Source organism: Triticum urartu, chromosome 5A, assembly GCF_056163025.1.
Source record: "Triticum urartu cultivar PI428250 chromosome 5A, HENAU_Tu73, whole genome shotgun sequence".
NCBI classification, from domain to species: Eukaryota; Viridiplantae; Streptophyta; class Magnoliopsida; order Poales; family Poaceae; genus Triticum; species Triticum urartu.
This window is the reverse complement of record NC_141877.1, coordinates 456,798,379-456,811,261: the sequence shown is the minus strand read 5'-3', so window position 1 is coordinate 456,811,261 and position 12,883 is coordinate 456,798,379. Positions and strand designations below refer to the sequence as shown.

The 12,883-nt window shown below is 40.7% G+C and overlaps 2 protein-coding genes across 2 annotated transcripts; one reads left to right on the top strand and one right to left on the bottom strand.

Annotated features, from left to right (window-relative positions):
- Positions 1–571: 571 nt before the first annotated feature.
- Positions 572–2,396, top strand: LOC147971892 (protein FAR1-RELATED SEQUENCE 5-like). Its single transcript, XM_087524165.1, has 3 exons — positions 572–1,466; positions 1,801–1,982; positions 2,385–2,396. The coding sequence occupies exons 1-3, from the start codon at positions 593–595 to the stop codon at positions 2,394–2,396; spliced, it is 1,068 nt and encodes a 355-aa protein (XP_087380291.1). The 5' UTR covers positions 572–592.
- An 842-nt stretch (positions 2,397–3,238) lies between these two features.
- LOC125507118 (uncharacterized) lies at positions 3,239–7,821 on the bottom strand. Its single transcript, XM_087522876.1, has 5 exons — positions 7,650–7,821; positions 7,077–7,208; positions 6,296–6,541; positions 4,060–4,229; positions 3,239–3,766 (listed from the first exon to the last, which is right to left on the bottom strand). The coding sequence occupies exons 1-5, from the start codon at positions 7,819–7,821 to the stop codon at positions 3,239–3,241; spliced, it is 1,248 nt and encodes a 415-aa protein (XP_087379002.1).
- Between the last annotated feature and the right edge of the window lie 5,062 nt (positions 7,822–12,883).

Below are 12,883 nucleotides of genomic sequence, written 5' to 3'. Positions count from 1 at the left end.
AGCCATAAACCATATTAAAGTAGTCACGCATATATACTTGTCACACACATATATTCAGGTAGCACACCTATTGCAAAGCTATAGTGTAAAAATATGTTCAAATATACTGGAAGTAAAAACAAAAACGGCGATGAAAAGCATGTCTATAGTCTGTCATCCAATTCTTTTTTCTTCTTTCACCTGGATTTTCCATCTCAAAGTGTAGCATCGAATTGTGTCCAAATTATGTGCAGAAAAATCTGAATCAGCTCCTTGCCAACAGAAAACATGCGGATCATTGCAACAAACAGAGGAAAAAGTCAGAAAAACTCTGTAGTAAAAAAAGTCATGTTCTTGCCAACTATTTACTACAAACTGTGCAACTAACATAACAAGTCTGGGCAAAACAAAAAACATGCATACCTGTTATAATAAAAGATTCTGCTATAGACATGTTGCTTTTGGAACTAAGATTGTCGTAAAATGTTGTGCAACTGCCTATTTACTAAGTTTTTAGGTTGTTTGAAACACTATTTAATGATTAAAACTTGACATCACTTCCTTCTTTTTTATATGCAGTGGATGTGTGGCAACAGCCAGAAAAAGGAAAAAAATGCTTGATCTCAATGAGTTGCCTCCTGATCTCAATGAGCTTCCTCATGATATGGATGAGCAGCAACCCAGCATACCGCAAGGAAATTGGACAGAAAATGGGCGCTTTGTTTACTACACGGAGACAAGTCGTGGGCCTAACCCTATGGGCCATGACAATATGGCAGGGCAGTCATCAACTCGTGGTGCCCCTATAGTGGTGTCTTTGGAGTCAGAGAGCCATACTCTTGATGACACGGGCACCGCGGCAAATGTTCCTGGTCCAACCAGGACTGAGCTCGGAGCTGGTGCTGTTATCGGTGTTGTGCAAGGAGAAGAAGGAGAAGATGAGGCTGGTTCTCAGCTGATGGAACCCTATGTTGGCATGAGGTTTGACACCCTTCAAATTGCTAAGGATCACTACAACAGCTACGCCCTATGGATGGGTTTCTCTGTAAAAATGAACACCTCTAGGCGGACAGCCCACACAAATGTATTGGTAAAACAGCAGTTCTGCTGCAACAAGTTCAAGAAGCCCAAAGCTGATGATGGAGGAGCTGAGGCTCCTCCTGTCCTGGACCCTATACCAGATCCAAAACCTATTTACAGTGATGAGGAGATGGAAGATGAACCTCCAATATTTGCTGAAGAGAAGGCTGGTACTAGTAAGAAAAAGAAGAAGCGTAAACGCGAGACAATAAAGCAGACTCAATGTAAGGCAAAAATGATGGTGAAGCTGATAGATGGGCGATGGCAGGTGACGCACATTGTTCATGACCACAATCATCCGCTGGTGAACAAACCTTCATTGTCCAAATACTTGAGATCCCACCAAGGCATCTCTCCTGATGAAAAGGAGTTTTTGCACATCTTGTATAACTGCAACTTGACTACAGGTGTGTTTCTATATCCCTTACAGAATTAAGTTTCCCTCTAGGCAGTCCAGTGTGCAACTGTTATGGTATTGGTGTGCAACTAAAATGCCTTAAGTGTGCAACTATACTACCTTCATTGTGCAACTACATAATGTTCATGTGCAACTAGATTACCTTCACTGTGCAACTACATAATGTCTTGTGTGCAAAGTGCAAATGTTTTTTAAAAGGTGCAGCTGGTTGTCCATTTCCTGCAACTATCTTCTATGCCAACACATATCGTATTATTGTGCAGCTGGATATGTGCATTCGTGCGACTAATAAAATGTATATTGTTTCTTTTTGTATTATGCAGGACGTATCATGCATGTAATGGCGGAGTTCTATGGATCTGAGATGATGGTGCCCTTCGGACCAAAGGCAATAACAAATCTCTGTACAAGTTTCCATAGAGATGACACAAAGGAGGGTGACATGATTGAGACAATTGCGCACTTCAAAGACATACAAAAAAAAGATCCAGACTTCTTCTATAAGGTAAAATATGATGAAGAGGACAGAGTTGTCAACATATTTTGGGTGGATGGCTCAGCTCGAAAACCTTATGCGGAGGTGTATCACGATTGCATATCGTTTGAGCAGAATTTCGGTTTTCGTTTTTTGATTTTTACCGGTCCTGGACGAAATGGGCGAAATTCGGTTTTTTCGGCTTTTTTCGGAAAAATTCGGACGAAAATCATAAAACAAAATTTGAATTTTGGTACGAAAAATGAACGAAAAATGAGCGAAACTTGCCTAAATTTTTGAAATACAACAGAACAACAAATGAGTATTCAGAACTTTTACCAAAATATGCATGTAAAAATCAAACAGCTGAATCTATTCCTCAAATCACTACATATCAGACTGAACATCAACACTCCATTTGCAACCATTCAGGCAATAGCATAGTGGATCAATTCAGAGAGCAGCAACCATTAGAAAAGCAACATGATAGTCCAGATTAACATGTGACTTAATAGTTTAGATACTAAGAGTAACATGCGACTTAATAGTTCTACCAAGAGTCGAAACGAACACCCATAACAGTTCAGAATTACAGTCCACGATGAATTTAACACGACATTCGAAGTTCAATTATGCCTACCCCAAAATACAAACAGAAAGTTCAATTCAGACTTCCTGTTCTTCAACTCTTCAGTCTTGCACCAAAAGTATTGAGTCGAACAGAGACCTTCACTTCGGACTTCCTATTCATCCACCCGTTAGTCTTCATCAAACCAAAAGCTCTTTTGCTCCCATGCCTCTTAACCTTGCAATTAAAGCATTGTGAATTATATAAACATTACAAGTAGATGGCAGAAACAACAACTCAATGATGGCAGCCGCAATTGGAACAACATATAAAATCATATGTGCAGAAACAATGTGAATTATATAAATATTACAAGTAGATGGCAGAAACAACTCATAGATGACAGCCCAAATTAATACAACATATAAATTCAGATGGACTAAAGCATTGTGAATTATATAAACATTACAAGTAGATGGCAGCAACAACTCATAGATGGCAGCCCCAATTGAAACACCATATAGAATCATATGGACTAAAGCATTGTGAATTATATAAACATCAAGTTGATGGCAGAAACAACAATTAATAGATGGCAACCCCAATTGAAACAACATATAAAATCATATGGACTAAAGCAAACATCATATGTTTATGACAGAATATAAGAAAGTGCATAAATGGGAAATTATTGATGTCATCACAAGGAACTTACTTGTCAATTGTAAAGGTTGGTGACCTCCTTGACCTTCTTAGCTTGCCTAACCCGTTCAGATCTACGGTTCACCAAACTACCATCACTTGTTACCTCAACATCGTTTCCAACTTGGCTTGCTAAATCCTTTTCAACTTGCATTGGCGAATATCCTCCATCAGATTGACTTGCACCATCATCATGGCTATCATCATCATTAATTTCCAGGTCCAGCTCCGCATTCTCTTCATCATCATCCTCACTATCATGGTAGTCATCATCTTCTTCCTCTACCCTCTTTCTTTTCCTGCCATTATCCTTCCTTGCAAGACGAGACACTTTCCTACTTGAGTTAAGCAAACGTATTTTCTCAAACACGGCGCTAGCAGCATCAACTCCATCCAAGATTGCATGCTCCTCATCCTCATTCAACCATTCCATCATAGGATTTGTTGCATCAAACATGGTTGTATCCATGATCATTGCACATGCATCAACTTCCTTCTGCTTATCATTCTCTCTCACCGGGTCTTCTTCTTCTTCAGCACGTATCTTCAAAATGTGAAAACAAAATCAGTGAATGACAACGAAGTACAAAGAATAAAATGGATAAAGTCGCTATGTATAAAGCAATGCTTATTAGACAACAGCCTTTACTCTAAACATTGCTAAGTAAATATCAACATTTACTTCAAATAACAACCTAATAACAGTCTTTAATAAATAGTAGCATTTACTTAGTAAACCACAACCTTTATTTCAAACAATGCTTAGGAAACAACAGTATGCAGGTGAATCATGGCATATGGGTGAATAATGGCATATGGGCAAAACACATTTCATACCTTCAAGTTGTAGCGCACAGATACAAGCTTGTGCAGCTTGCCATATAGAAGACGGTTTCTTTGCTTCGTGTGGACCAAAGCAAAAGCGCTCCAATTCCTCTCACAGCCACTTGACGAAACGCATTGTGATACAATCCTCAAGGCACACTTCTGCAGATTAGGAACTTCCCCTCCAAATTGGAACCACCACTCAGCTGCCAAGTTAAAACAAAATTAACATAGTGAGATGAACTGAGTTGCAAAACTGGGGTAATAGAGAATATTACAAGTGGGGTAATTGGAACTTACTTGGTGACATTTTCTCTGTAGAGGAACGTGCCAACCTTGAGCCAAACCTCCCACGACATTCCCTGTAAGTGCTGACTTCATCAATAGCCAAAATAGCGGTCTCAGGGTCTGCAATCTTCTCAATGGCATTTGTTAGTGCAAGAGCATAGTCCATCATCTTGCACATGTTGATCTGATAATGTGTCTAAGGATCAAGGACAGCAGCTGCAAGGAAAAGGGAGAACAAAAGAAGTTAAAACCATAAAAAGAGAGCGTCATAATACAAATTTAGTTAGTTTTGTAACTACCTGCAACCAATAGTGTGCCTTCTTGCATAGCATCGATCCTCTTGGACACCTTGCTCATGACTCTATGAAACATTTGTGATCCACCACCAAGATGACTTTCCAACTTTTGTATGGCTGTCATCATACTCTTCTTCAATCCAGATAGGGTGCATCTCTTTTGTGTATCATCATATCTAAGGGCTTTGTAGAGTGGCTCTAGCATAGCAAGAACCCACTCTAAAGCTGCCCACCACATATTACTAGATAGCAGCTCTTCAGCGAACACATAATCAGCAGCACCGTTCCAAGTACTTCCCTTCCAATCATCGGACACCATCCATTTCCTAAACTCATCTTTCTTACAATGGAAACTCTCTTCCAAGAACATGAACATCGTTCCGAACTGGGTCGCATTCGGTTTTATGAGTTCACCACCAATGTTCTTTTTCATGCTATCATGTAGGTTATTGTGATTATAGAAAAATCTACAGATCTGCTTAGCACTTTTAACTATCACGTCAATCTCACAAAACTTAGTAACATCCTTAAGCATGAGGTTAACAGTGTGGGCAGCACATGGCTACCAAACAATATGACTAAACTCTGGTTGTTCTACCAGAGTTTTACATGCTTTCTTGTAATTTGACCCATTATCAGTTACGATTTGAAAAACATTCTCAAAACCTATCTCTTCCACAACGACCTTTCTGATCTCTCTATAGATAAACTCTGCCAATTAATTGCAAGTAAATTTTTGTTTGAAACAAAAATGAAGCGAGTAATAACAGAAATAAGCATGAATAAACAGAAATAACACTTTTTTACTCTAAATGCATCATAACATCATGTAAAAAGATTAGAAAAGGCATAATAGACACATTTAACCATGAATAAACAAACATAACAGATTTTCAACCACGAATAGACAAACATAACAGATTTTCAACTCTAAATGCGCAATAAATGCATCATACCATCATGTAGAAAACTAACAAGGCATGGCTAGTCAGAATTAACAATGAATGAACATGCGTAAATATAGTTTCAATCATTAGAAAACTAACCTGCAGTCTGAGTTTGACCAGAAGCATCAATGGATTTATGAAAGAACATCCGTGCATTGCAATACACCATGAAATTGATGAGACTCATACCAGTAGGCCCTGTCCATGAGTCACACATCACAGTTACACCATAGTTCCTCCAGTCTTGCTTGAACATGTTCAACCACTGCTCAGCTTCTTCATAATTCTTGTCCAAATATATCCCATCAATATCCTTGGCAGTTGGAACAGGAGCTGGGCCAAGGTTTTGAGTTATCTTGACAGCCGCACGAAAATAGGGACAATTTGCTTTCAGACCAGCAATGTCATTAGCATGAAAAAACTTTTCCCAAGCTTGGCCAAGTACATCTTTTGACTCAACATTCAAAGCAGTGTTGATCTTTGGCTGCGTTGATACTTTGTTGCTTGACAATTCCTTGTCAAAGTATGTTGTGATACTCTGTTTCCCAAGAGACACACGAACACCACTGCCACTCCCACGCCTCCTCTCAACTGCGTGAGAGACATTCTTGTCTCTTAGTGTCTCCTGAAGTGCGGCCTGAATCTCTTCCTCGTCATCTTCAATATTTATCACCCCTTCTCCATGGTACAACCCTTCCATGATATCCCTTTCCAAACGAAATCTGCGATTTTTCTTTTCCCTCTTCCTCCGCATTGAGTCATCCCGGGATTCCCTCATTGCAGCACGAATATTTCTTGGAACATTAGGACACTCCCTCACATCACCTGGTATACCTCCAAGGTGCTCCCTAAAGCGGGTTGCACCTCCCCCTCTAGTGATTAGAGGGCAGTACCGACAATCAAATCCCCCACCAAACTTGGGGCCATGGTTCCAAATATAATAGATGTCATTGCTTACAAGCCCTACATATCAAAATTTCAAGCACCATGTTAGCAATGCATCATAATATATAGCTACAACACACTAAACAACATTTCAACTCTAACTACATCATAATACAAAATAAAAAGTAAGTAAGGAATAAAAAAGAATGAACCAGGACAGTAATAAGAATTAGCATAATGTTTACAACAGAATAAACAACATTTCAACTCTAAATGCATCATACTATGACTAAAAATTGAGCAAGGAATAAAAAGAACGAACCAGGACAGTAATAAGGATTAGCATGATTTTTACAACAGAATAAACAACATTCCAACTTTAAATGCATAATAACATCAAGTAAAAAGATAATAAGGCAGAAAAAAGGGAATTGCCACATTTTGTACTCTTAATGCATAACAAAATCAAGTAAAAGCTAACGAACAAAATTAGAACAATTTTAACTTTAAACATAATTAATACATTTTTATTTAAATGTTTCCTCTCTAAAAGTATCACAATATCCATACAAAAAGTTAAGCAAATTAAGAAAATGCAGATCATGGTATTGACCTTTCCAAGTTGTCTCTCTTGGAGCTGAACCATTCCCCATCAGAATGTTATCTTCGTTGTCGGGGTTGACATTTTCCCTCCTTCTAGCTTCATCGATGCTCACCCTATTAACATAGGGTGCACTTCCATCACCTATAAATTCAAGCATGAGAAGCAAGCATGCGATAAAGATCAACTCTATTTGCAAAAAATGGCCATCTATTTTAACAATGGCATGCAACCAAAGTTGAGAAGATATGAAGCAATCTTGTAGTACAAGATATTAGAAACAATGCTACTGAACAAGCTAGTAAAAGATCCTTCCTAGGTGTGCTATCATCCACACTTTCCTACGTGTGCTATCATCAACACTTGCTAAATAAGCATGCACGTACAGCTAACTTCAGATCATGGCAAGTTGAGCTATCATGCACAATTGTGCTCCTGTATCAAGCAAGTGTGCATGCTGAACCTAGATACAGATCTTCACAAATGAAAAGCTAGCTACAGATCTTGCAAGATGAGCCAGCATACAAAAATGCTAAATAGGTGCATGTACAAGATTAGAGGAACATCGTTACAGTACGTCAGTACCATGTCCAGCTTGCCGGAAACCAGCGCGTGCGTCCGGCGCCGGGGCACTGCCCAAGCCCGACTGGATGCGCCGCATGCTGCTGCTCCCATGGAGCCGTTCAACGCCCGAGCCCACCTGCCCCGGCATCGAAGTTGTGCGGCCATGCTCCATGGCACTGCCACCATCGTCCATGGATGGGAAAGAGACTGGGAGGGAGGAGATTGGGAGGGAGGGAGACGAGGGAGGATATTGGGAGGGAGGGAGACGAGGTGGATGGGAGGAGGTGGCGATGCACCGCGCCCCCGCCTCACTCGCTAGGGTTCCGTTGCCCACAGCCGCCGCTCAGTCGGATGGAGACGGGAAAAGTGAATTTTAGGGTTAGGAGGAGATGAATTTGTGCTTTTATACCACAGGGGGGTTTGTGTGGGCTGTAGTAGACCATGGGTTGGGCTGTGAGTTTAAAAGTGGCCAAAATTTTTGGGTCGGTACACCCTATTACCGGGCCTTAACGAGATGGACGAAAATCGCTGGAATTTCGGTTTTCTCGGACGAAATCCAAAACTTTGCGTTTGACACCACCTACATGACCAACATGTACAATATGTCATTCGCGCCCTTCATCGAAATAAACTGACATGGCCAATCTTTCATGCTGGGTTGCACGTTTGTGAGGCAGGAGTTGGCATCGAGCTTTGATTGGGTCTTCGGAGCATTCCTAGAGGCTATGGATGGCAAACCTCCTGACAACTTCATCACCGATCAGGATGGTGCAATGAGGCAGTCAATACAGAGCATCTTTCCAACCACCGTGCATCGCTGTTGTCGATGACACATCATGAAAAAGTCTTAGAAAAAAGTTGGTTGGCTGTTGTGCCGGAATCCAAGGCGCTCTGATGATTTCAACTACTGTGTTGACTTCAGCTTCACTATAGACGAGTTTGAGCATAATTGGGCTGGGTTAATAATGAAGTACGAGGCTATGACAAACACACACTTTGAGAAGTTGTAGGAATACAGGTCAACTTGGGTGCCATGCTACTTCAAACACAGGTTCTTCCCCTTTCTACGGCTTACACAGCGTAGTGAGGGGTTCAACGCCGTCCTAAAAAGATATATGAACCCACACAACTCAATTTTGAACTTCGTCAAGCACTATGAAAAAATTCAGAACCACATCCTTGCCAAGGAAGGCTGGAATGATTACAGGACAGGACACCTTGAGATTGAGCTATGGTCCCCTGCCCTGAGACTCTGCTTCGTTGTTTTTCTTTGACTTCCACAAATCCTTGTCTTTCCAGCAAGTTTTGTCAATCAACATCTGAAGTGTGCTCCTGCTGCTCAATGAATTACTGCTGCTAGCAGGGTTGGCGGAGCTGCTAGTCCTCCTGGATGTGTTGCCACCTGTACCACCAGAACCAGGGGCGTTGTCATCATCATCATCATCGGTGTTGTCACTGCCTCCATTGGATGTCCCTTGATCATCACCATCAACATCCTCGTCTTCTTCCTCATCTTCTTCTTCCCCCTCACTGCCATCAACTGGTGCACCTTTGTCTCCGTCCCCCTCTTTGGCCTCATCTTCTTCTTCCTCCTCCTCTGCCTCACTATCTTCTTCCTTGTCCTCCTCCTCTCCTTTTTCCTCTTCTTCTTTATCCTCCTCTTCTTCCTCCTCCTCCTCTTCTGCATCTTCTTCTTTGTCATCCTCCTCTTTGTCCTCCTCCTATGATTCATCCGCATCTGTGTCCTCATCATCGTCAACATCTAGCACTGCTTCCATTTCCTCATCTTCTTCTGACTCCTCCTCAACAAACTCTTCTTCTTCTTGTATAGTTGAAACCCGTCTCTTTCTTTTTGGAGCACGGCGTGACATCCCAGTTCCCATTGATGGCTGCTGTACGTAGGGATCAATATTCGGCTCCTCGTCATCGATCTTGGCAACTGCTTCAATGAAGGTGCCAACCTGTTCAGTTACAGCCTTGCACAGGTCATTAACCACTTTGGCAATCTTTGCCTTTTTCTGCATCAGCACAAAAAAGATTCAGTACTGATTCAATTAGAAAACATTTTTTAAAGGAAAATGTCTGTAACTGACCATGATGTATTAAGCAAGCCGACTAATACACATTTTCTGGCCAACTAAAAACATGATTCTAGCCAACTACACATGCATTGTGGCCAAAACTAAACATGCATTCTGCCAAGTTGATGTCATTGGTTGCAAACGAACACACTGACTGTCCAAAGAATATGTGCAACTAAAAAAGCATATATGTGCAACTCAACATACATCCCAGCCAACTGAATCCTGTATTCTCGCAACTAAAAAGGCATATATGTGCAACTGAACATATATACCAGCCAAAAGAAAATGTTGGTAACTGATACAAACTTCTGTATGCAAAAGACTAACCTGCAGATTGTAGGTTATTGGTAACTTGGATGCCACGAATGCTTCAGCTTGCAAAATACCACCAAATAGTGGTGTCTGCTCCGTGCCCCTATACTCCTCTTTAAGCTGATGTAAAAAAGGAGAAAAAAACAACAGGGTTATCAAAACAGATGTGTGTGTTGAACGAAACCAAACATTATAACATGTGCAACTACAACAAGATATTGTTTAGACAATTCGATTCTACATATATGCAACTAAACAAAGACAATAAAACTGTGCAACCCAGATGGCACCTAAATAAAGTTTCTGCCAATTGATGTCACACATATGTGCAACAAGATAAGTAAAACTGTGCAACTTAAAACAGATGGTGTGCCAATTAAAAATGAACATGTCTGCATATGCCAAACTTAAAGCTACAAGTTGTGCAACTACATGCATTGTTGTGCCAACTGATCACAGTTTTTGTGCAACTTCCGAAAAGTGAGCAGACATGAAATAGAACATGAAAAGAAGACACTGTTGGAAAAAAACAAAGAGAACTCACTTGTAATTTGCCGAACACACCAGGAGAGATCGTGTCCTTCTTGATCACCATGGCAATTAGAATACTATCACATGCATTTTCTCATATCGCGCAGTTGCTTACTGGGATATCATGAACGAGCGCATCAAGGTATAGTATCTGCACCAGACCCCACAAGGGAAAAACCAAGTTCAATTATTATGAGGAGTATTTCAGCAAACTTTAACTGCACAAAAAGAAGAAGAACACATGGAAGTGCTCGTTTTCACTAACCATCAAGTGATACAAGCAGCAACAGACGGTTTGCTTCTCCTGGTCCATGTTCCGGAAAGCTTCATTTATGTGTTCTTCTACAAAGAGGCAGATGTTTGTGTTCTTGAGCATTTCATGATCTAGCACAAGTCCGTAGCACTTTGGGCTGAGATTCAGGGCCATGGTTGGTGCTAGAAAAGTGATGAAGGCAACCGCAAGCGAGGCCCTAAAAAATGTGTCATCCGTTCTTCCAGCCATATCCTGAATCATCTTGCACCATGTAGTGATCTGGGGATGAGAATTTCCAGTTATGTTGATAGCCTCTTTGAATCTCCTAGTTGCATCCTTGTCTACTACATATCTGACTTTTTGACCCCTGTTTGGAAGATCAAATACCCTGTGAACACTGTCAGCATCGACACAGATCCTTCTCCTGCCTGGGAAAACCATTTCAGAGCCCTCTGACTGGTAGGACTGCACCCGGAATTTAGTGAGGTCCGCTGGAAGTGTCTCTGATAAGTTCAAGAGGCCCCCGAACAACCTCGAAACTAGCTCAGACTTCTGCGGTGGGGATAGAGAGCTGTTGAAATTTGCAAACCGCGCTGGTGATGCCCTTATCCTGCCCGCTTGTGATGGTCGCTCCACATCTTCCCCTGCAGCCACCTCAACTCCTTCACTGTTGGCCTGTTGATGAGAAAATAAAAACATTAAGGAAACATTAAACACAAGAAAAAAACAGGAATGAAAAAAAACTAGCAATCATCATTTGGATCAGTATTACAAAAACTATATAAACATAAAATGGATCATGCCAACTAATATGATGTTTTTGTGCAACTAATAAAGCTCATGATGACAACTGAAGACTACCAGTGTGCAACCTGCAAAAAAACTAAGAAAATATACTAGACCTGACAACTACAAAAAGTTCTAGGGGATGTGCAACGATAAGAAATGATATTGCAACAAGATAACAGCAACTAAAAAAAGGTTTGCAAGGAACAATGGCTCATAAACACACACAAAAAACCCACATACCTCAGCATCTGCTGTGGAAGATGCGACAGCTCCTCCAGCAACTGCTGCCTGCACAAAAAATTGACCAGTGATGTAAACTATAAGATGCCAACTTGTCAACTACAAGATGCCAACTAATGCCAACTAATGTCAACTATATTTAGATCAAGATGACCAGAGATGTCAACTACAAGATTGTTATTGACCAACTAAAGACAAAAATAGTGGTGCCAACGGCTGCATAATTTCATCAGCATCTAAAAAGCGAGAAACACTTATATTCAAGAATTTACTTACCCTAGAAGATGACTCAGCTCCCTTTCCAAGTGTTGCATGTCTAGTCCGCTTTACAACACAAAACTGATCAGCATCCTAAGAAAAGTAAAAAACATGAGCATGGGAAAAAACAAAAAAATGTTATATGACCCAAACAAAACCAAAAAAGAGGCTTGTGTCATCAGCATGCCACTTACCTCAACTTCCTATCCCTGCTGAACACTCCGCGCAGGTCGTGGCTGCGATTAGCAGGACGCTTTGAGTTTCGGCGAAGCGACTGACTTCCAGAACACTGATTAAGCAACCAAAGAAAACATGAAAAAAGGAAATTAGCATACGTGCACAAGTTGAAAACAACTAAAAAAACACAGAAAAAAGTGAAAAAAAAATACATTTTCTTCATTGCCATCCGCATCTCCTCCTATTATAACCATTTTTAGCCTGTGGGGGAAATACAAGAAAAGAAAACATAGTTAGAATATGCGCAAACAAACTAGGGAAATCATAAAAGGTTGCTTTGATCTGCAGACATCTACACATAAGCATATTGCAAAAAACTATAAAACATGTGGACAACCAACTACTACAATGATGCATCCAACTGGGCAGTCAACCTTGTGCAAACTGGACAGCACATAAGCCAACTAAGTTTAACTGTGGCAAGTAATAACTAGGCAGAAAATAGTTAACTAAAGGAAACAAGCTCATTATGATAACTTGTGCAACTAGGACAAACAGAACTTGTGCAACAAATAATATACTATGTTGGAAAATTGGCAAGCATTGGAACT

Excerpts from the sequence above, each read along its gene's own strand:
- LOC147971892 (XM_087524165.1), top strand. The coding sequence starts at position 593 with ATGCTTGATCTCAATGAGTTGCCTCCTGATCTCAATGAGCTTCCTCAT. Across the intron at positions 1,467-1,800 it reads TAACTGCAACTTGACTACAG|GACGTATCATGCATGTAATG; the intron begins GTGTGTTTCTAT and ends TGTATTATGCAG.
- LOC125507118 (XM_087522876.1), bottom strand. The coding sequence starts at position 7,821 with ATGGACGATGGTGGCAGTGCCATGGAGCATGGCCGCACAACTTCGATG. Across the intron at positions 7,209-7,649 it reads TTTCCGGCAAGCTGGACATG|GTGATGGAAGTGCACCCTAT; the intron begins GTACTGACGTAC and ends TTGAATTTATAG. Across the intron at positions 3,767-4,059 it reads CTGTGCGCTACAACTTGAAG|ATACGTGCTGAAGAAGAAGA; the intron begins GTATGAAATGTG and ends CACATTTTGAAG.